Raw genomic sequence first — 24,967 nt, forward strand, 5'->3', positions numbered from 1 at the left:
TTCTTTATCTTTCTTGCCCCACCCCCCCAACCCCACCCCCCCAACAAAAAAAATTTCACCACTCCTATGTAAAAGAATTGGTCAAGCTGCAGTAGGACATGCAATCATTGTGTCTTAATGGATACAATCTTCAGAATTCTGTGTGTCATTATACCAGACTTGTACCTCCTATTGCAAAATATGTGTATGGACAAGAAAGTAGAGAGAAAGATATTTCAGGCTTTCTCTTTCTGGTTCCTGACAGAATGCTTTTGTCTGTTTTAGCAGAGTAGCCCAGTGGCTGAATACAAATGTTATATTCTGTCTGATAACGCTTTCTAGGTTTTTGTTCTTGCTAACGACTGCAGGTTTATAAATTTTTCTTTTGCATTTGGGCCACCATTTCCTTGAATCTAGAGGACAGGACCTGAGGCCTTTTCTAAGGCAGATTCTGCTTCTATCTATCTGCTGCAGGCTGATTCACTCCCAGATAGGTTCAAGTGTGTCAGTTTGGCAGCGTTCCCAGTCACCATCAGTGATACCAGAGTTGGGTCTTGCTTAGCACAGAGCATTGACAAAGTCAGTGTATTTAGTTTTGCTCCTTTGCTGGACTTCATAGGGATTAGGATTATTGTTTTTAATAGAATAATATTAGAGTAGAACAGTCAAACAATGAGCATAGCTGTTAATGGCTGACAATCCTCACATTTACTATATGGAGGCATCAAAATGTGGATGTTTGTGTGTGTGTGTGATAATCTGAGTGGCATAGGCCTTTAGGTATGCAATTAAAAAGAAATTTATCTGGAATAGTTTGAGCTGTTAAAACTGATGCAAGTATGCACTTGAATGTCATGCATTTCCAGTGTGTTCTTGCTGCTGTAGTGGGCTGTACGATTCCCTTTATAGCAGTACTCTCTCTAGTTTCTGCTGCATTCCTAAACCAGAACAAACTGCCAGTGTAATCCATGAGCCTTCCTGCTCCCTGCCCTGAAAACACGTTGCCAAAGCTAAAAAGGGAAAATGCTTCCAGCAGGGACTCCAGAATTACTGATGAGATGAGAATTTATACTCTGGGCTGTTAATCCGCTGTTGCAGCCTAAAATGCAAGAACACAAAAAATGTAAGCACAGTGATAGGATGGTTTGGCAGTTTTCCTGTGACAATGGTATCTCAAGAAATAATCTGAATTCAGTATGGGACAATGCAGAGTAGGATTATTAATTTTGCAGAGTTGCATAGTTATGAGTCATGTCGGCTTTCGGTAAAGTAGTATCATGAAAGGTGCTGGCTGGAGCTAAGGGAGGGCACTAGTTTTATGTGTGGTGATTGTTTCTGGGGTCATTAGCCTTTGAGTCAAGGTAGAGCAAAGTGTGTATTCTGTTTGCAACTGGCCTTGATTTATGGGAGAGGGTTTTCTATAACTGGTTTTGCACAATCCTGGAACTTGCATGCTGTATTGGAAGAATGTTTATTTTGCTTGGATTATTTTAGCTTATTATTTAATAATGATTGTTTTAATGTGAAACCTCTCTTCCTCTACAACTTTATTTGGTTTTATTTTTTTTAATAAATAATCCTTTGATTATATGCAACATGCTTCAGAATCACCTTTCTGTCTGTGGTTTCCATTGTGATTTGCTGATGGCTGTGGAATGACAATGCTGAGCTACCTAATGCAGATGCGAAATTTTGAACAAGAGCGTAAAGGCTTGTTGGGGCCTTTCTGAAGATCTGACCTTTAAAATATTCATTTGGAGTTAAGGCTTTCTTCCTTCCTGGCACTCCCACTTTCACTGCATTAGGGAAAAGAACCAAATCACGTTTTGAATCAAATGCTTGGGAACTGGCCCAAGATCAAACCGGTTGCTTACATGCCGTTTTCTCCTTTTGTTTCGTTTGCCGGATTGTGGGAGAAGATAAAAGGTAAAGCGCAAACATCTGAAAAAGCTATATTCATGTTTTTGTGAAAGCAGACAGATAACTTGCCAAGTAGGGAAAACTAAGTCTTTTTAGGGTCTGTGTGGTACCTTACAAGGCACCAGGTCCGACAGGGTTAACAGACAGGAAGCTGCAGCTGCAGCCGGCTGACACGGAAGTCAGAATTTGTGTGTAACAGACAGCCCGGGCAGGCCGGGGGGGGCGGGGGGGGGAGGGGGCAATATCTGCAGGGCTTTGGTTATGCTCTGCTGCTGCAGCGGGTTTGTAAACAGGGAGGACATGCACTGCATGGCAGCTGCCCTCTGCCATCATGCCAATTCAGTTGTACAGTAGTTTTTGTGGAAATGAGCTGTGAAGTTTTTCCTATTTAAGGCTCGGCTTATCATAGTATCTAAAGAACTCACCCTGTCGGTATATGGTTGCTACGGTAGGTGTTAATATGTTGTTTACATTCTGGAACAGAAGAATTCTCTCTGAATTTTCAGTTACTAGTTTCAGCCCGTCCTGTGCATGTTCAGTTTCAGTATGTTTTGCTCTCTTTTCTGTGGCCTTGCTTTCTGCCTGCAACACGCTGCAGAACGCCAGCAAAGTGGATTTAGCTTTTTGTTTATGAAGAACAGCTTTTGTGACCTGGGTGAACCCTTCCTCCTTCGGTTTTAAAATACCCAAATGCCCTCAGCAGTGGCATGTTGAGACACATTTGCTCAGGCAGGCAGTTTGCGATCACTTCCTTCTGCTCGAAAATCTGTGTATTTTAGCCGGGGAGCGCACATTTGGGGTTTCTTTCCAAGTTTCTTGTGCTGAAACAGGCCTAGCTTAGCCTGTCTTCTCTGTGCACAGGATGGCTCCTGCTTGCCAGAGCTGCACAAAGATAATCGCTCAGGAAGTGTTTCAGCCAATCCCCTGAAGCTTTACATTCAGATTTACCAAAGTAGCCAATCCGGGATTAGCTTTTATTAGGAAGACAGATCATCAAGCTGAAGTGCCAAGCCCTTTCTGCCTGAGTACTGAGAGCCTGTCCTCCATGTTTTATAAGTATTGACATAACACTGTGTTAACAATGCATCCACAGAGGTAAGCCTTACTTTTTACATTTTTTTTTCTCTAAGACCTATGAGTTGTGGGTTGAGAGTGTGATTCTCTGTGATTTGTTGTGCAAAACTCACACCACAGCACTTTATTAAGTTGGAACTGTTTAAATTTGCTTTCTTGGGTCACATGGTTAGTAGCCATTAGCCACAGCTTTATTTTGCAGACTGGTAAAACCTTGGCATACCTACTTCTTCACAGGAGGATGGTGTTTTTAGAGTTTATCAAGATCCTGGTATTCCAAAGAAGCTTTCTCTCTCTGAGCAGTTTGCCAGCACTATTGTCTGTTGTGTCACATGCCTGCTGAAGAGAAAATGGAAGCTAGGGAGCAGATGCATTTAACTGCCCTACAGGGAGTCAAGCAGGGATAATGGCAGACAGAAGAACAGGCAAGTTTACCTTTCTAAACAGTGAATGGAATAGCTAAGATAAGTTATCTCTTAGAAAATATGGGATTTTTGAGAACCTAGACATCAGCAAAAAGTGCTAATGGCAGATTGTAGATATTGGGCCTAGGTGGTGGTGTGCTGTTGCATCATGTTTTTTATGCAGCTTATCTTAACTTAAAATGATTATTGAACCTTTTTTCTTGCAGGAGTAATTAATACATCGTGTTTCTCTTTCTGAGGGACAATGTATGGTTAATATTTTGTTCCTTTAAAAGGGAGTTTTTATGCTGCAGATTTTGGAAATGGGTTGCTGCTCAATAAAATGCAGCAGTACATCTGTTTACAAATCTGATTCTTTATGGAAAATGTTTTTGAACTGTTAGCTTTCTTGTTTTACATAGTTCAAATAAACTAATGTACCTTTTATCTGTGCCTTTTTGTTTTACACTGTATCAGCCACAGTTCTGTCTTGTGGAGTCCAGAGGATATAAAATCATGTGTGGTTCATGACAGTAGTACATGTTGTTCGTTCTTGGTGGGTTTTTTCCTCTTTTTTTTTTTCTTTTTCTTTTTTTTTTAACTTTTGGTTTAATGCTACGTAATTATTTCAAGAAATTCCTTTTTGATCAATTCCCAAATCTGCCAGCCTGTTGTATCTTCTTAACTGGAAAAATGAGATGGGTGCTTGAACAGTTGGTAAGTAAGCAGCATGCTACTCTGAACATTTTTTTAATAGTTTTCCAAACATTTTATTTTTACTAGGTCAGTTAGTCCAGTAAATGAAGTAATGTTAGTGGTTAGTCATATAAAAAAAAGCAGATTTGCTTAGCGTCCATTTTAAGGGACTTGCACATGTAAACTGTTCCAATTTGAATGCACTATTTTTTTTAATAATTTGCCTCTAAACTTTGAAGCTTATACTTACTGTTTACCTCAGGCCAGTGAAAAATATTCTACTTGCTGTTTGTTCATAGATCATTAATTACCATGTTTGTGGGGAAGAGTGCATTTTTCGTTGTTCCGTAGGCTTTTGAGGTGTGATGAAAGTGCTAGTACTCAGCAATGAAGTGACCTTATGAAGTAAAGTAAATAATGCCTAATGAACATATATTTCTGATATACACAAAGTATAATCTTAGACAGACTTGCTTGATTTATAACTACTTTACAACATTTTGTGCTCTTTATTGAGATTTTGATTGTAGTGCTTGCATGCTTGTTTCAACAAGCTGTTTTTCAGGGATCACCAGTATTATTACAGAAGCAGAGGAAGGGTGATCTTTTGTGCTTTTAATATGGATTTTGCACTTGTTTTAACAGTCCACACGCATTCAGGATTTTAGGAAAGAATTCAGAGCTCAGCTTGCTTTGCAAATGACTGCACCGGGGTACAGTACATGCTACCTTTTGTAGAAGGGTGCCATGCATTTGGTAACATTCTGTAGCAATTTACTTCTGGTTTGTCAGCATGAGTATCTTACTTCGAATAACTCACTTTGCTTAACAGACTCCCCCCCCTCCCCCCCCCCAGTGTCTGTTTCATTTTGAAACACTGCTGAGTTGTAACACTTGAGTTTCATGTGATAGCCTTTTTGTATGCAATTTTAATACATTTTTCTGCATACATAGAAGTGATAACACAGCTAAGAAGTTACTCTGTTGTTTTTTCCTTCGGTTGCTAAAAACAGAAATGACTTCTGGACATAATTTTCCTAGCAGTAGTTTATACACATTAGCAGTTTACTTTCAGTCTTAAATAGCACACAACATAATATTTGTTTAATATGAGGAAGCAGGAGTAAGTGATCTGCAATCAGAAAGCTGGTATTAAAATGGCTCCCACAGGTTTTGTTAAACTAGGATCTGTTTCAAATCTGCACCTCCAGACACACTGCTGACAGTGAAGCATATTTGTATGAGCTGCCCTTGTGCATGTAATGAAACATAGCATCGTGAGTCTGTTAAAGTTCACTATTTTTAATCACTCAAATATAATTCTTTTATAGTTCACAAAAAATAAATGTCTGCATTGCAGCAAGATGTCTGAGGCAAGGTAGAGACAGCAGTGTTGTTTTACAGATCAGCCCAATCGCGCTGCTCCATGGAGTACTTGAGCCAATAGAAGCAGAGGATAGGTTAAAGATTGACAATTGCAGTGGCAAGACTGAGAAAGGCCTTCTGGAAATTTCTACCATCTTTGTTCCATCTAAGTAAAGCAAATTCAGCCAAGCTGAAGAATCTCATATATTTTTGGTGCTTTGTCAAGGTATGATGTTATCACTAACTTTCATAGATTGCATAATAAGAAGCACTCTGCCATTTTTTCTACTGTTCAGGACAGATGGAATGTGGGGTTTTGTTTGATAGACGTGGGGAAAAAGCACGTATTCTTTCTACCCAAGATTTTACAGGACTGAATCTTGTTAATCTCACAGTTAGACAGGACATTTATGAAATAATGTAGCTGAGGTTTATTCAGCTTGTAGCAAATGGCCATTATTCTAATGTTAACTAGCAGTTAATCGTATAATTGCACTTTTAAGTTTTCTGGCTACTAAAGAGTAATTTGAATTGCCCAGGATGAATATGATTAGCCATTATTATTTAGTGCCAACATCCAGTTACTTTTGTAATTAGCTGGACAAAGAATGCAGTGGGGGAAAAACAAAGGGGTGATCTGGATTATAAATTATGATGAAAACAGTAGCTTTATAAAAGCTACATGCCTCTTTCATTCTTTGCAGTCAAACTGTTTTAGTTGGAAGCTAAATAGTGCTAGGGAAAAACTGAGTGATTTCTTTAAACAAATGACACTACTTAACATACTGAGAATGGAGAAAAAATGCAAAGTATAAACCACTCCAAATTTGACATTTCCCCCCCTCAAATTAGGCAGAAGTATTGAAATGTAGTGGAAAACCTATGTTCCTACTAAGGAAGCATATAATAAAAGGAACTTCATGCTCAAAAATCATAAATAGGTAGATTATATTACAAATTTATTCCTTTATATCAGTGTCCAAAAACTTCAACTGGCTCATCTTCCTGAGGTGTCTTCCATTCTGTGATACCACTTTTGCTTGTTGTTTGGTTGTGGTTTTTTTTTTTTCCTTTTTGCTTTGTTTTCAAGTGTATTGACCATGTGGATCCAGTAGCTGAAAAGTGATAGGTTATGGTAGGTTTTCCATAGTAATGGTGCCACTCCAGCATAACTGGTTAAAGGGTGCTAAATCTCAGTAAAAGCTCTCCTCTGTCTAGAATTTGGGCTATTAATTTGAATCTTCTAAATATCTTGGAAGTTGAACATAACCTTTGCCCATGTAGAATGTGGTAGACAGCAATTTTAAAATTTTGTTATCTGTGGGTACCTAATATTTTTCCCATGGGCACATGAATCCCATTATTGTGAATTTAAGCCTGTTAGACTAGGTTTGATTTACTTAGTTATTGTCTGCAAACCCCTTAGTAGTAGTACACTGGCTTTGAGGGGTCTGCAAACCAGAGACTGAAAACCGTTGTAGTAGGCCATCAAGCTTGTCCCTTTAAATTGTATTTAGAAAGTATTTTACATGTATTTATTAAAAAACATGTCTTGTATTCATGGGTTAAAGTCTAATTTAGAATAGCTACATAGGAGCTGAGTTTTATTTATTTGGTAGAAGTTGTCTGTCATTCTTATGTTAACCCTTTATTGTCAGTTGTCATAGCATCTGAGTTTCATACTGTGAGATTAAAGCTATGCTGTAGCAGGATGTTAAGATCCTTAATTTAAGCAGCATAAACCTTTACTTCCATACATGTTTGTTCTCAAATTATGTTTTTAGCATCTGAAATCTATAGCTATTCTGGCTGCCTTGCTTGGGCCTGAGCTCTATAGTTTATAGTCTTAAAGAAGATTATGTGACACCAAGGATCTCTGTCCCTCCCAGAATTTTCTCTTCTGTGGAGCTAATATGATTGCACACTGAATAAGAAGATTTTAAAAATGACCTAAATGTTCTTTAGATTAAATATGTATATAGATTTACTTTGCTTGTTATCAGAGGTATCTAGCTTAAACATTGCTTTATGTAGATATCTGAACAAGCATTTTCTGTGTGTTAATTCCTTAACACAAATTGAGCATTTTGCAGGGAATTCTGCAAAAGGAAATGTAAAACATGAGGTGCTCAAACTGGAGAGTGATTCTAAAATTGAGTGATTTCCTTAGTAACCTGTGTCTTCACAAAACTCCCTGTCTTGTGCCTTTTTAGTTAAACGTTTGGATGTCAGGTGTCCTTTTGTCGTACTTTACCATTTCTGATATTTAGATACTTGCTTTAAATATAGCACTGCTGTTTAAAAAAGAGATACTGTTATTGAATAAACTGCTACCATTTTAGCTACAGTACAGGAATGAGGCAGTGCAGTGCTGTCAGACGCCATTTTAAGAATCCTGCATAAATAGCATAGCTACCGATGAGTAAGAGACTGTTATAGGTGAGTGCTTATACAAAGCTGCTATTTATTCAGCAATGGCATGCAAATATTTTTTTCAAATTTTTATTGAATGCAGTTTTTTGAAATCATTATTTAAAATTGCTACTCACAAATGTGATACAGGAGAGGCAGGAATTGAATCTTAAGGATGACATTCAGTTTTAGTGCTTATAGTCTTAAATTAGGGTGGTTTTTTGTTTTGTTTTCTATTAATTAAAAGGAAAAATGAATTCCATAAATACATAGTTCTTGATTTTAATTTAATGTGTTTATTCCCTAATGAGATTGAGATTGTATATGTGGGCATGAGCTGTTTCGAGTGGTTTTCCAGATCTGTCAGTTTTTCTTGGTTAAATGTCAAGGTGCAGTAGTTCATCTGCAACTTTTAATTGCTCTTTGTAGTTAATATAGGTTAGAGCAGTTTTAAATATTTTTGTATGTGTACATTTTCTCAGGTAGGTATTACTACTAGTACAGGAATGGTTTTCCTAAACAAAAGTCAGTATTTTATTTACTGGTCTGATATATGAAAAACTGAATTTCATATAAAAACTCCCATCCTCTCTTCACTTTAACAGAGAACATATTTAAAAATTAGGCAGTTAAGTTCTGTTTGTGTTTTTACCTAAGTATCAATAAATCTTGTACGTTTGCAGTCCTTATTTTTTTTTCTTTCTGTCCCCAGCTGTCCCCAGAGGAATAACCTCCACCCCTTTCCCCCTCATTCAGACATGTTAAAGTAATCTGTATGAAACAAATCAGTTTAACATTTTAGAAAAGAATTTCTTCCCTTTTTTTTTCTCCAGGTTTTGTCAATAGGAGTAGGGAAGTTTTAAATGATTAATTGGTGTTCTAGTCAATTGACAGTGAAACTGGCAAAGCTTAAGTTTCAGTTGTGTTCTTAAAATATGCTTGTCTGTGATCATTCATCTTAATAAGGAAATAAGAGTAACTTTCAGAATGACATAAGGTATTTATTGTATTCATATAGGTAGTTGATTGAGTGTATACCAGTATCATTTCTGATCCGCAACATCAGAGCATCACATTCATAGTGCACATGCATGATACTGATGCATGCTATCTGAAATAACAGCTCTAAGCCCTGCAAAAATGAATTCTCAAAATAAAACTCTCTAGGATAGTCTACTTGATCATACAGTTACTGTTTCCATAGAACTGGATGCTTGTTTATAATTGTTTTGCTACTGGGTTTAATTTTCTTTTTTGTTTTGTTATTGGGTAGTAGTAAGGCACCTGCATTAAGGACCTGTTTCTCTTGAATTATTTAATTGGAAATCTTTTGCTAATGAAATTTCTGCATTTAGAAGTTTGTGCTTTATAAAGCATTTTCAGAATATTTCTTGTATTGATGGAAAATGTGAAGGTGAAAAGATCAGTCAGCTTTAGAAAAGTTACTGTAAACTTGCTGTCAATTGCTAGCATGTATTTACAAACTTGAGTTTTAAAGATTCTATAGTCATCACTGCCACCCTTCAAACAATGTCACTTTGTGCAAGTCATAATACATGACAGTAAATAAAACAATGGGAGATGCTTCTGAAGAGCTGTGAATTTTAAGTATCTTTTATAGCTATGTCTAATATGCTTATTTAACTGTCCTGTTCTGCCCCCCCTCCCCCCGCCTTGGTTTTTTTCAGAACAATCTCACTGGTTTTCTTACATACTTAAATGTTTCTGCCCTTAAAAGATTGAGCAAGATTAATTATAGTAGAGGATATGGAGATGCAATCTGTTCTTGCAAGGCTCAGTTTTCATAGTGTAGTAGATAATTGCTGAATTCTGTTTTAGTTGTGGGTGACGCACAGTGTGCATATGTCTATAAACGATATATGCACCCCCACTGCAAAGGAAAATGAAGAACTTCTGTGTGAAGTGGTGAATGCATTTTCAGCTGTTCATTAATATTTCAAATATTTGGGAAACTTGTCTTCAGGCATCTTTTATGTGATGTATCAAGTGAAGATACTTTATTCACCTTGGAACTGCTTATGAAGAATGTTTTTCTTGCCTCTATAGATCTATTGAAAGAACACTGAAAAGTTGATGGAGGAAACTGGCTGAATTTCCTAAATTAAGCTCATTAGATGGGGAGAGACACATTTAGAGCTGAAGAAACATCATACGCTGTAGCTAATACGTAGGAATCCTGACGTGTAACAGCCCTGCCCTGCTAGGTTCGGGCCCACGGGTGCAGAGCATTTCCCACCAGCACTGTAACTTCCCCTGCTGCTTTGCTCAGGGAGGTAGGAACAGTTCCTGCTACTGTGTTGCTGTATTCATCTCTCACAACCATTTCTCAGCCAGGATTCACGCACAACTGTGTCTTGTAATACCGACTTGTAGCAACTACTGTATCTTTCTTGTGTCATGCTCCCATGAGATTGTGATTTGAACAAAATGCACCTGATAATTTGGATAAGTCTGGAATGTTATGATTGCTGTAATGAAACTTAAATGTGAGCTGCTGCTGAAAGGATATTAACACTACCCCTCACCCCCCTCTTCCCACACGTGGTACACTCCCATTTCCTCTTTTCTGCACATCCAGCTGCACAGTGAGCTGGATCACAAAACTGATTCAGTTAAAATGAATGCTGTTTCTGGAACATGAAATTTGGGATTGGGATAACCATTCCTTTTAGTAGCAACCTGTGTAAAATGATCTTAAGACTTCAATCTGAGTCGCGTAAAGACTTGTATGTCCTAGTCTGTGGCTGAAACTGGATCTGTATTTTAAAACCAGGTAATGTGTACTGCGAAATTACTTCACTCTTGACAGAATGACTATGTTGTTACATATTTACCTGTGTGTATTATTAATCATATATACATGATGTTTTAAAAATAAGGAATTTGTTACAGTTTGGTGATATTGAAATAAAGGGGGGGAGGGGAAGAAAAAAAACCAATGCAACATTGGAAGAGAGCAATGAACCTATCCCCTGAGCCCATCCCTTCCCATTGCTTAGGAAAGAGAGTGGGCAGAGGCAAGTGGTGCATGAAATGTTTTGGTGTCTGCAACACACTGCCAGGTCCTCTTTGCTGGAAGCCCTCTGGGAAAGGGTGTAACAAATGTGCAGTATAATTGAGCTGCCCATGCATAGTAAATTGGTGAGCATTGTGGTACAGTCAACTATGTTATGCATTTAATCTGCCCATGCAAAATAAATCTGAGAAGGATTGTGCTAGGGTCAACTGTACTACACGTTTACCGTAATTCTGGTCACATGGTGCCTTTCCTTGCTACTGAAATTAGCAGCATAGTCCATGAGATGGGAGATTGGATGCTGGTAGAATAGAACTTCTCTTCAGTGTTTTATGACGTTGAAGAGCTTAATTTGTAAATTATTGCTATATACAAATGACAAATAGAGAGTAATGATTTCTGAAGTTCATGGATCTTCGCAGCTTTGGGTCTTCCATACATTGAGCTCAGTTAATTTGTATTTAAATTTTTTTCAGACATAACTGTCCTGATTAGAAGTGTGAAAATAATTGCAACCCAACCCCCCAGTAGCTGACAGTTGATTAAAAGCAGTTTTAGCAAATACCAGATGAAAAGTCCTGCTGCTAAGTTTTACTTTGTTTAGGAAGCTGTTTTAAGTTATACTAGTAACAAAACTTCTGCTAATATAAACTGTTTGTCAGGCTGAAGAGTTTCTCTGATACAAATGTAACCAAGTCCTCAGTGTTGTTTCCCAGCTCTCATGAGCTGTCTCAGGCGATTTAACACAGTGGCTAAAGCAAAGGTCTCTAGCTGGCCTCCTGGCCTCTGGTAGAAATAGCTGTTCCTAGAGCTGGGGTGGCTGAATGGAATCTGAGCCCACTCCATAACAGCAGTAGTTCATGGTCTGCTGTATCAATGTGCAGTGGTATCATTGACAGACTAGACATGAAATTGGCACTACAGAGGAAAAAAATCCACATCCCACTTGGCTGTTGTGCTCTGATGGTATTTGTGGACGACTGTGATACCTGCTTCAGGCACCATAACCTCATTTGTCTGTCATTTTGAATTTGTGTTTCCTTCAACATCATGTTTTCTTTTATCTTTCATCTACGATAGTCAGATTCTCCAAAACTGGTGTGTAACTTCATATTCATTCTAGTTCTTTTTTCTTCCCCTTTACACCTTCCTTCCTCAAACTGTTGTAACTAGCCAAATTCATTGAGTTATTTTCTTGAATGACATCACTGTAAGAATCTAGAATATCAGAAAGTCAGATATAGTTTGTCATTACTTAATCATTTAATCTTGCCTGGATTAAACTAAAACTGTCTATGTAAGATTGAATGGTTGAATAATAGTAACAACTGGTTTATTTACTCTTTATTATAGTTAATAATTGGTGGAATTGTATTGCCAATAAATTATAAACATTAAGTTTTCTATGTATAGTCTAGTTTCAAGATTCTTGAAATTATTTAATAGTTTTTAGAAGTGCATTGTACCTTCTAATTTTGCAAGCTGTTCTATGTTGCTAAATCTGTACTTCAGCTAAGCTGTTAATTCATGCTGATGAGTGTTCAAATGTTAGCAGGCATCCATCCACACAGTTTATGGAGGCCTTAGATTAGGAGCTACAAGGAACAGAATTCCTGTTTGTCACACAGAATCTATACATACAGTGGTATGATCTTCAGTATGTGTTACAAGGCTGTTGGTAGTATGAAAATGTTACTTTTGTAGTTGATAACATGCAACATACACGCATACCTGGATTGTTTCTTTAGATGTTTTGGTCAGTGTATACTCTGGCAAACAGCAAACCTTTCATTTCATTAGGAATTTTAATATAGTTGTATTTAATAGTGTTATATTGAACTTTTATATATGAGACATGGGAAAAATACAGTCTATAACTGTTCTAATTGACCTTTTTGAATCCTGCAGCTTGGCTGAAGAGGAAATAAAGGCAGAGCAGGAGGTGGTGGAGGGGATGGATATCTCCACTCGATCCAAAGGTAAGAAGGAATATTTTTTCTGTGCTCTACAATGCATGAATATTTGTAAACCAGGATAGTGAAACTGTGCAATCTACCATGAAGCTGCTCTTGAGTGAAGACTCAAGACTCATTGTATATTTTACAGTGATTGTTGTATGTCAGAAAGTGTTTTAATTTTTGCTTGGTTTTCATTATATGTTAAACTTCCCCACCCCTGCAGTGTTATTTCTGGTTTATGAATAACTAACTTAGATTAAATTGTGGAAGAACTTCAGCTTCTTGTATCTTGCCATGGCTTCCTTTAAAGTACTTTCAGATTTTCAATGTAGGAGAAAATAGTAGTACTAGTAATAATATTAATAAGGTAGTATTTTCTACAGTAATGATACCTAATTTTCCTAAGAATAAAGAAGAACAGTAACATTTCTGTTTCCACAGAAATTGGTCCCTGCAGAGTATGTATTTCATGGACACTTACATACCCATTCCTGAAATGAATTAAACTTATTGGTGGAATTGTAGGTGACGGAGAGAATTTCTGTCCTTCTGGTTTCTGGAGTTTTCCCTATGAATGAGTTACTACAGGCAAATGATGTTATTTCTTAGCATAAAGAAATCCAAATATGTAACCATCTATGTCAGTGTAAATATTCCCACGATCATTTGAAGTGGAGGGACAGAAATGCTCTTCATTTAGAATACTTGCACTTAATTGTTTACTCCAGTTCATTATAATTGACTGCCAACTGCCTGTCCATCTCCTTTTGTACTTGCACCTGACTTTGCAGCTCAGTTTACTTGAAAGCCATTTCTGTAAAATGTCAGCAGGGGTTACTACCATCCTTTTAAAATTCTGGCACATACCTACTTACTTCCACATTTCTACTACAGGGGTCATAAGTCTAGTTAGTCCTGAATGTGCAGATGTAATTGTCTTGAAAGTGTGGCACAGATCATGTGCATTCCTTTGTTTTTTTAATGAGGTAGCTTGGGTAGGTAACATGGTTATTAAATTGCATTTAGGTCTTGTACTAATGGACAGTAAATTTCCTGTTTCAGTTCTCATTATATGGTTAGATGAGGTAGTATGTACAGTCTGACAGCTCAGAAGAGATTTGCTTGCCCCTTTCACTTCTGCCTATCCTTTTCTCCCTTCTCTGCTTCTGGCCTTGCATATCAGTCTTCATCATTGGACTGCTTTTGATATTTACTTGTCTCTGTGTTTCAGTTTTCTAAGCCAGCAGAAAGTGAACTATTTTTTGTTGCTTTAATGATTGCTACTGAATGGAGTAAGCTCCCAGATTTGTACTCCCACTGCTTACTTCCTTTGTGGTCTTTGTCAGATCCCAGCTGCGCGAACTTTCTAACCAACTTAAAAACTGTTTAGTGACCAGTTTGTGAAAGTTTGGTGAATATGAGAACTCAGTATAAGAGACAAAGGGAATTTTTAGATGCGTTTAGCTGCCCATGAAATCTCACCTTCATTTGTCCTTAGAAAGACTTTGGCCAAGTATTAGTACTAGTAAGAGTTTCACATGCATCAAGGGAGCTAAACTATTAGTTATGTCACTGACATAATGTCTGAAAATTATTTATGAGACTGATACCTGTTTATGTAGATGCCTGCATTTTCATTCTGTTGCTTTACTTGGGATCAGGTATATGGTCCATGCAAAAAGTACTTTTCCCTTACATTAGTTCTAATGCTGGTCTGACCTCACTCAAGGTGTACTGTTGCAATGAATTAAGCCCATGGGAAACTTTTAACTTTTTATTTTTGTAGGGTTAAGATGACATTTCCCAGGACAGTGAGCTGATTTAATACCTTGTGGTTATTGAAAGGGTCAGTCTTCCATCTCCCAGCCTTCTCAGCCACCTGATCCTGCAGCTCCCCTTGCTTTGTGGTCTCTGGTCAATTTGGTGAATTTGGGGGGAGCTAACCTGGCAGAAAAAGGCGCCTGTTTTTGTACTGAGTTTGCTGTTGATACAACTCCCTGAACCAGCTTATAGGCAAGATTGGGTAGTGACTGAAAGGAAAGGGATTTGGAAGACAAAGACAGGATTGCCACAGTGCTAGTTTAGATTGGCCCAGGCTGTCACTGCGTGGAAGTTGCTGCTGGTCTGTACACAGTAGGACCCTTAAACACCAGTGAGAGTGATCTGAACAACCTTTGTACATCACTATAGCAAAGATAAAACTTAACAAGAGATTGAATTGATTGAATAATAATAATGGAATTGATATTCAACTAGATAATGTTTTGCTTTAATTGTTTTGTTAAATTTGACATGTATATTGAGGAAACCCATGCCAGCACCATTCTGTGGGCAAAAGTAACAACTATTCACCTCAAGCCCTTGCAAGCACATATTTTTTTCAGTGAAGTGGTGTGTGTTGTAAAGAAATCTTGAGACGTGCCTGTAAGTCATCTTGTTTTGCTGTATTTCTAGCCTAATCTATGAATTAGTAGTAGAACTTCATAATAGTTGAAGGTGTAGTTTTGCGTAAAAAATAAAGGGATCGTAAATGTCATCTGCCGAGAGCTGGCCCTGTTATAGACCTGCTAAAATGAGTTATTCTGGACTTCTGTTATTTGGATTGAAACAAGGTTCTCTGTTCAGTGCAGTGTTTCTGCAGCAGAAGGGTCACATACCAGAATTGTACAACTAGTTATACTCTGTATAAGGCAGGAAAAGTACATCAGGGTTCTGAACTGGTGGGATGTATCCTCTTGTAATCTTAATCTTGTTCGGAGTTTTACATTGTTTTAGAAAGAATGTAGACGATTAAACTGACCCTATGTAGACAAACCCTTAAGGGAAGCATGCAGCTCTTCTTTGTTTGGTATTTTGATGGTCTGAAAAGCCTGTGCAGGAGATCAGTCAGCAGTGTTGTGTGACTTCACACTTGTACTGGAAAAGCTGCGATGCTGCAAGTTAGTAACCTAACTTGCTCTGCTACAGTTTGTACAGCTCATGTGAGGCCATGTCGAAAGAAAGTTATAGGATAATAAATTAAATTGCTTTAAAACCAATTAGCCTGATGCAGACCTCTTCATGGACATTCTTGCTTTGGTATAAGCACTTTAATTTTAATTGCTATAAATCAATTCCAGTTCATTTTAAGCTAAGCTGCAACATGCATTGTTTAATCTGTAACAAGGGTGTTAACATAGCCGTTGGATTGGTTTAAGTAAGGTGGTGGTTTCAAAGCAACCTAAGCTGGTCAAACCGCTCAATGCAGCAGTTTTATCCACTTCCTTCCATACCTAAGCTGGCAAGAAACTTAGCTGAACCATAAAACATGAATAGTTTTCTACTAGCTTAGTGTGCTGAAATGGCTTGGTAGACTGCCAGAACTGGTTTAAGAGAGAAGGCAGGAGTATACCAGTTGGGTGCAGGAAGTATAGGGCTTTGTTAGCAAGCATTTAGGTAGGGTTAAGCTGTAATAAAACTAGAGCTTAAAACCATAGTTGACACTTCTTACTTACACTTTATAATGTGATATGTAAGAGTGAGTCTGTAGCTGTGGTTAGAGCTATGCAGCCCTACACACTCATCTTCAGCCGCATTTTTCTACCTTTCTCCTTAGGCTGGCACTGATGCTTATACTGTTGCATAGTAAGCTATATCAAGCAGCTGATTTGGCAGAAATTTGATAATTTTTTATAGTATTAGTTTTTTGTCTGAATCATGAACTGATCGACCCTACTATTATATACAAGTATATATATCTGCAAAATGTTGTGGGGACAGACATCTGGTGAGGTGGGGAAGGGAAGAGAAGTAGAGTTACTGTAGCAGTTATAATTTAAATCTGCTTATAATCTCTGTGTATGCAGCTTTACTAGAGACAAGGTTTTAAAATACACGAGGCTTTTGATCAGAACAAGAAGGCATAAGGCATCTGAGAACTGGAAATGGGAAATGACAGCTTAATGAGAATACTAAGGGTCCCAAAACATAAAACGGAGTCAACAGAGGATTGCTGTTTAGGAAAGGAGAACGGCTATGGAATAGATTATTATAATATTTTGTCCACTGCATATGATACATTAAATGTCTGACAGAAACAACTTGTTATATTCCTGTTCTTGCCCTATGGCCTAGTTTTAAACTTTGTTTATTAAGTACTTCAGGATGGGGCTTGCAAGATAATTTTCTGAGTATTTCCAAGTTGTGGTTCCAGAGCAGCATAACAAACTCAATTGTTTTGGTGGCATTCTATCTTCACTTGCATTTAAGTGTTCTCTTTGGACAGCAGTGAACTCTCCACTGGGCTTTTTCATCCTATTAACCTGGAAGAATTTGTTTGTTGTGTTTTTGGTTTTTTTTTTTTTTTTTTTTTTTTTTTTTAATTTTCGCATTAGTTTTCTGCTAAAAAACTAACTGCCTGCCAACAGTAGTTAGCTGTGGTGGCAGATGGACTTCCATGTGTGTTTCGTGTTTCAGCTAGTACTGTAACCATTGCCTGTTTAGTGACTACCAAAAGGAGCTCTTTAACTCTCTTCCTCCCGTCATCAATCATACGTCCCTTATATTGCCTTTACATCTATGCTGGCTCTTAGCCAGTCCTCTTCTGAGTCAGTTAAGGACTTAGGTATAGAAGTTGTTTTCTACCTGCCTATCTCCCTGAGCCAGATCACTAGGGAGTTGGACAGATGTCATTGCTAGGAGCAGAGTTGTCTCCATGAGTGACAACTAGGCATTAGATGGTCTAGCTTGTCATAAAATCATATGCTGAAACACTAGTGCTTAACAGTGAGAATTCTAGCTTTTACAGCTTTTGTATTGCTGCAGGTTTGTGTTGATGAAGGCTTTGGTCTCAGGGGCTTCTCTCAGTGGTAAAAGGTTTGGATGTTATGAATATAAATGCAAAATGACTAGTAAAATGGAATTTCCAGAATACATTATATGTTTTGTAACAGTTTCATAATAGTAAATTGCGTATCAACTTTCTTTGCAGCGACCAAGTATTTAATCACATAGAGATGAGATTCTCACTCCAATGTGAACTGTAATTTGAGAATCCTCCACTAAGTAGAAGTGCCACCGGAGGCTTCTGTCTCCAGAGCAGGGCCCTTGTTACTTAGTAGTCAACAGGGGGTCTTCAGAGTGCCTTGGGGCAGCACATCCCCCTGTATACAGGCTCTAGCTTATAAACAACTTACATCTCTTAGGTTGCAAGTTGTTGGGACATGTTTCTTTTTCTTTTATCTTCAGAAGTCCTACAATGAAGAAAGAAGTAACAGTATCTTTTTTGTACTTGTGTGAAATTGTAATGTAGTAGGAGTGGATCAGAATTTACACAGCCAGGGCTAACCTCTGTTATTTATTACATTAAGCAACTGGATTGGATTAATTGCATCAATTGAAGTTTCTGGAATGTGAACAGGGCTTTAGTGGTTGATTGCAACTGTATCATGTTGCAAAATTCTGGCATAAGATTAAAATGCCTCAAAGTTGAGTATAAGTTCTAACAGATTTATCCATGATTTTGTTAAGTGTTTTGAAGAGAGTTAAGCTTGCTATACTATTGTAGGTAATGAATTTGAAAAATCATAAATCTATTAGCAACCATTCAGCATATAAATACAACTGGGAGACTTCACAGTTCTGGAATCCATATAAATTATTAACTGAAGCCTGTTCTGTCAAATTGGACTGTAATGATGCTGACAATGGAGTTAATGTTGCTCCTTGTTCTCTCAGAATTCTTCAGTGATTTCCTTCAACACCATTTAAAGTATGTGTATTCAGAGCTTTTGAGGAGGAGGAAAGAGAGGAGTGACAGTCTAGGTGGAAGTCAGTTTTCTGTTTTTGTTCTTGTCCTTCTAAAGGCATAATTATACATTTCTGTGGGGTAATGACAGCTTAAGCAGTCTTCAGTCACCTTTACAGTCTTGTACTTTCTCTCATGCTGCTGTCTTTTTTAAGCTAGTGTCCTGGTTTCAGCTGGGATAGAGTTAATTTTCTTCCTCATGGCTGGTATAGTGCTGTGTTTTGGGTTTAGTGTGAAAATAATGTTGATAACACATGAATGCTTTAGTTGTTGCTCAGTAGTGCTTACCTCTAAGTCAAGGACTTTTCAGTTCCCCATGCTTTGCCAACAAGGAGGTGCGCAAGAAGCCAGGATGGAGCATAGCCAGGACAGCTGGCCCAAATGAGCCAAAGGGCTATTCCATACCACAGAATGTCATGCTCAGTGTATAAACTGCGGTGAGTTGGCTGGGGGAGGCCGATCGCTGCTGGGGGACTGCCTGGGCACCGGTCAGCGGGTGGTGAGTGGTTGTATTGTGCATCTCTTGGCTGTCTTGGGGTTTATTTCTTTCTCTTTTTGTTGCCTCCCTTTTCATTACTATTATTATTATAATATTTTATTTCAGTTATTATACTGTTACCTCCACCCATGAGTTTTACCTTTTTCCCCCCGATTCTTCTCCTCATCCCACTGCAGGAGATGTGAGTGAGCAGCTGTGTTGTACTTAGTTGCCAGCTGGGGTTAAACTGCAACAGCTAGCCCGCCTGATTCTTACAGCTATCAGATGAATTCTTCATTAAACTGCTTTCATGAATTTTTGTTCTTTTGTTCTGTTACATTTAATCTAAGTTAATTCCTTGATCTGGTTCACCAAATGTTGGCAGAACTATTCTGTGTCATAATAAAAGGGATAGTTAACAGAAGTAGCCTTGGGCTCACTGTGTTTAAGTAACATTTTTGCCGAGTGTCTAATCTACGTAGAACAATTGAGTAGGTTTCTAATTGGAAACATTAATTCAGGATTTTGCATATTTGACCCACTTGCACTGAGATATCAAAAACCTACTTAAATCACAGAAAACTTTTATTGGTGTAACTAAGTCTCAGTTTACTGATATCTAATACTGTTTCTGGAAGATTAAAATAGTGCTTTCACTGAAACAATACCTTGCTGTTTCTGGCTCTTGGAAAACCAAAATGACTGCTAATTTACCATCTTCATCACAACTCATGTTGAAAACCTTTTTTGATGATTTTTTTTTTCCTGTTTAAACAAGTGTGTTTCGGAGTTTCCCTCTTCGCGCTTTCTGAAATTTCCATAACAGAAAAGTTTTGTTCTACAAGCAGTAGATTATTACCACTTAATAACAGCCCATTATTCATACAACGTGAATATAAATGTAAGAAAATTAGGTACAGAATTTGAATAACTAATACTCTTCATAAATTACAGTAAACTTCATGCAGTTAAGATAAATCTTTTGATTGTCTGTGCTTCATTTTGAAATGCAAAACATTTCTTCCCTTCCATACCAGCTCAAAAAAATGGGCAGTTCTCTGCTGACAGTAAAAAACTTTTATCCTGAAATTTCCACACTTTTTGAGAAGGTTTTTGTTTTGTTTGCTAAACGTTTTTGTGAGATTGAATTTGAAAATCATGATGTATAGTAAGACCAGTTTACTCAGGCTTTTCTTAATTGGCTTGCTGTCTGTTGCACTGAGGATGCAGCACGAAGGCAATATGCTGATCTAAGTGAGACCTGCCATGCTGGCATGCTCCTTCACGTCAGCCACATTTCCATCCTTCTCCTTTATACTGGCACTGTCAATTTTGGGACTTGTTGGTATGCTAGTTCAGCTGAAATTAATTTTTTGGGATTTTGTTGGCTTTGGCTGTATCGGTTATCTAAACCATCTGGCTTCCTGAATGAACAAACAACAGTGCTAGAATAAAAAAAAAGGGAAGAAGGTGTATCTGTGGAAGGGTACTATGAAACCTTAACTTAGATCTGTGTAATGTGCTGTGGATATCAGTTCTCATTAAGATCTTGTCGGTAGAGAAACTATAGTGCAAGTGTAATAGATGCTTAGAAATACATACATAGACATGATTTAATTTAGATTTTAGTCTGGAATTACTTGCATTGCATTTAGCTTAAGGAAGTTTTAAAATTAAAAACAAAAAAAGGTCTATGGAATGGAGGGCATAAGGAGGTTTAAGACATCACTGTCGATAAGTCTTTGGTACTGACCAGTTTATGCTGTGTTCTTACAGTAAGACATGTTGATGTTGCTTGTTTTCAGGAAGAATTACATTTGGGTGTCATGGGAAGAGCAAGGAAAGCAACATCTTGCTTTTATACATTTTCTGAGTTAGCACCGGCTTCCATTAAGAAAAATGATACTTCTCCATTAGTTGTCAGGGATCATTGCTATTGCATGTTTACAGTATAGCACTTGGCAATGTATGGAACATAGAAGATATGGTTCAGACCCTGAATCAGTTTAGGAAAAAACAGCATTTAAAAGTGAGAAGCATCACATCATGGGGGCAGGCCAATGACGAGGAACTTTACAGCTGATTTTCTGTTTTCATACTTAGAGCCAAGGCACAACCTGCAGTGTCATAGGCAGTTTCTTTGTAATCCTCACAACCTGAGGCTGAAGACCTGAAAGAAAACTAGTGTGCCCCACTGGTGGCTGTTTTGTGCCTGGGAGTAAGAAATGGAAGCCAAAGGGCAGAAAATTATACTCACCCGGTTTAAGCTATGTCTGCATAGTCTGGAAATAAAAGCCTGTCTCTTTAGTGAATTACAGTGAGGGCTTTATTTGCTGGAGAGAGACTCAAGCTCAGAATCCTTGTGAGTACTTTGAGGAGGAAGTTTGCTGTAGAGAGAGACAATTTTGCAGATCTCTGCATTGGGAAAACAAGTATGAAGGCATGGTCATCACTTCACATTGAGTGGTTTACTTACAACTGCCTTTAACGTATGGGAAGTCTCTGTTGAGAACTGCAAATTACAATAAAGATAGAAAGACTGACATTGCACGTGCTGTTCTGAGCTGTGTGGTGATAGAAAGATGAGAAAAGATATGGTATGCTATTTTTGCTGATCATTCTGAACACAAACATGCTGAATAAGCTCCATTCTACTTCAATTAAAAAAGTAGAATTCAGAGTCTGGTTTGGTTTTAGGTTTGATCACTTTGGTTAAGTTGTGGGTTTTGGTTTAGCTGAGACTGATGCTGCAGTGTTTCATCTGGGATAGCTGGATTGGTGATGCTGCCTTGGGGTGTATGAAGCATATACCAGCCAAAGGAGTTATGCACAGGTGGTAGCATTAGCTAAACTGAAAAAAGCCCCATCTAGTTTTCTGTCAGTGTAGTTGTGCCTGTATTAGGATGCTTATTGTCATAATTGCTCAAGGAGGGGAGGAGGCAGGCATGGTATTTTTCATATGTGTAGGTGACATGCCTCACCTGGTAATTGTTTACATTGTCAAATCAATCTAAATTTTGGCCTAAATGGAGTCGGAGGCAGATTTGTCTGAATTGAAACAAGTCAAGTAGCAGCAATGGTCTCAGACACATCATATTGGTTAATTCAGCCTAGGCATGTCAGAATATAACTGGTCCTAAATGCTGCCTACAAGTCTAAAAGGGGAGGGGTGGAAAGAAAAAAAAACCCCACATTTCTTACTGTCAAAGAAAACTCAAAACTTTAAAAGTTTTTGTTTATTTATTTAAACCAGCTTAACTACATTTTGCCAAAATTTTATAACTTAAGTCAGCAGAGAATTTCTCTGAGAGCCAACACTAAGTTTCTGCTGGGCAGCACTGCTGAAATAGCTGTGCCTTCAGAACTCAGGTGGCAGACACTTCCTAGGATTGTTGAAATTACATGTGGTGTTAGCCTGGTGCAGCTATTCTGGTTGAATAAAACTTGGAATAGGCAAATGCTCCTGCATTTCTCATCCCTCTTTCAGTTGTATCTTCTTCCATCTATCTTTTCATATGGTTTTCACATTTATTTAGAGTTTTCTTAATTGTTACCTTGGCACATGTTACCAAGCTTTTGGTCAACCAGAAGTCACCATATAGCACCATGTTTTCCACAGAATTGTGTAGGAAGAAGTCAAAACTACTTTTTTCTGTGCAGTTATATATTTGGGAAAAAATTTGTAAAAGCTTCAGGAACTGAAAGAAAAAAAAAAAAAAAAGAGGTAATGTAATTGTTACCTAATCAGCTGTGAACATCTTTCACGTGTCTGGACCCATCTGAAAAAAGTGTCATGCTGTGCCATTATAGTAGGTAAGATTAGTATTTTTCACAAATTGATGTAGACCAGTACACCTTTTCTTGCACAGGAGTTCTTCCACTACACCTTTTCCATCTTTCATTGTTTTTTCTTCCATACACGTAGATAGCATAAGTTCTTGAAATGCAATTTAGTCTAGAAATATCTTTTCGGATCACTTCTTGCGCTTGCACCCTGAGTAAGTGTTAGTGGCATCGTGGGTTTTTTGAGCATATTTTTTCAAAATGTTTTGCTGTGTTAGTAATTGTGTGGCTGCTTGACATTGTTCCACTCTTTCCACTAAGTAATATTTTCAATAAACTTAAGCATATCTGCAAGCATTCATGATTACATCATATGTTATCACTCCTGTTTTTACAGCAGTATTGTTTACCCTTTTTCACAACAGAAAAGTCATTTGTTCATAGTTCATGCTCAACTATTGTTCCAAATACTTTTTTTCTGTTGAGGAGAGCACATAGGTTGCTAATCTTACCTCCATTTGTTGAAATCATTATTGCAGCCAATTTTTACTTCTCCTTATTAACTGTTTCACCTCCACACTTGCACAAAATACAGAAATCATGTAGAAATCTAATCCAGTTCTTTATTGTGCCATCTAAGATTTGTGCCACGTGTCCAATTACCTTATTTTCAAATGAGATTCAGTGGAGCTTTTCAATTTGACAGGGACTTACTCTGAATACAGTTTGAAGCTATTCTGTGTTTTACTGGCCCACTTGTAAGACTGTCTGATGAGAGAGTGTCAGTGGCTACGTTGTGTGTGAGACTCCTTAAATCATTCCCAGAGAGGCATGTTGTAGCTCAAGAAAATTGTCTCATTCAATAAACAGTTAAAAGTCAGGTTGGGAGGCATTTGTGGGAGAAAGGCGATTGTCCACTGCCTATGTGAAATAGTCCAGTGCTGTGGTTTTCAGTATTTGAGGAACTTTCAGTATATTTTGGCGGACCTTTTTATAGTTACTTTTAAATCTACTGACAATGGACACACTTTGATAAGTTGATCCAGTTACTGGTTGTTGTTCTGGTACCTCTGAGATTCATTGGAAACTTCAGGTGAAGTGTTTCAGTGAAGTTTTGGTGACTTGGCAGCGAAGACAGGTCAACTGATCACCCAGTGAGGCCTGGAAGGCAAGGATACAGGTCCAAGAGGGAAAGGATAATAGAATCATGGCAACCAGCAGTTTAATTGCATCTGGCTGCTGTCAAGTATCTGCTAAAAACTGTTGTTCAACTGAAAAAACTTTAAGGAGACATTAATACCAAAAGCAGCATTTCTCCTTCCAGCTACACGTTCCCATTCAGTATAACTGGTTCGCTGAATGCATTACAAATGTTTATGTGGCTGTGCAATGAATGGGGTCATAAAAAAAAATTGCTCAGGACAAAATTATTTTTCAGACAGATTTTTTCCTTAGTGTGCAGCCACAAAATATTTGCACTAGCACATGCAAGTAGGGGATTGAAAATACGGGAATGACTTTGGGAAGGGTTCAGTTGTTTCTCTAAGATATCATTGATGACGTCTGATCCCTTTGGTTTTATCGATTATTTTGTTTTGTTGCATGCATTAAAAGTTTAAGGAAATAATGAACATGTTAAACCAACTTTGTTGAACTTTCATTTGTATTTTGTCAAGATTGTTTCACTGTTCTGTGATTGTCTATTACAGCTGATTCCATACTTGTTTTTTTTGAAAAATGTCAGCAAGTTCTTTGTAATTGAGCCGAGCATTCCATATTCATTAGGAATCATTTAAATTTTGTTCTGACAAAATGAAGTTGCAAATGCTCTTATTTTCACCTAGGATATTTCTGATAAGCCTATCAGTGATTTTTTTCTAAAGTGCATTAACTCTTTTAAGGCTGTAAATAATTCCTTCTGAATATTCTAATGAACACAAAACAAGTGTTTTGTGACCATGTTAAAAAAAGGTGAATTAAAAATCTTTGAAGAATTCAAATACTTTAACATAATTGGAGGGGTGAGGCAGACGTGAAAATCATCACAGTAGATAGTAGTTCGATAGAGCTATGTAC

At 37.7% G+C, this 24,967-nt stretch overlaps 1 protein-coding gene across 11 annotated transcripts in view; it reads left to right on the top strand.

Annotated features, from left to right (window-relative positions):
- Positions 1-24,967, top strand: part of ZMYND8 (zinc finger MYND-type containing 8) — a 75,143-nt gene that overhangs the window by 14,495 nt on the left and 35,681 nt on the right. For 3 of the 11 annotated variants that reach the window (XM_040607846.1, XM_040607836.1, XM_040607840.1), the window contains exons 1-2: positions 3,890-3,933; positions 12,796-12,866. In XM_040607846.1, coding sequence (XP_040463780.1) covers positions 3,905-3,933; positions 12,796-12,866 — 100 coding nt within the window. In that variant the 5' untranslated portion in view covers positions 3,890-3,904. Of the gene's footprint in view, positions 1-2,888; positions 2,995-3,203; positions 3,399-3,889; positions 3,934-4,074; positions 4,095-5,429; positions 5,665-9,904; positions 10,145-12,795; positions 12,867-24,967 lie in introns of those variants that run through there. The other 8 variants (XM_040607841.1, XM_040607838.1, XM_040607847.1 and 5 more) reach the window with 8 other exon arrangements.

The sequence above is a fragment of the Falco naumanni genome, chromosome 10 (assembly GCF_017639655.2).
Source record: "Falco naumanni isolate bFalNau1 chromosome 10, bFalNau1.pat, whole genome shotgun sequence".
NCBI lineage: Eukaryota > Metazoa > Chordata > Aves > Falconiformes > Falconidae > Falco > Falco naumanni.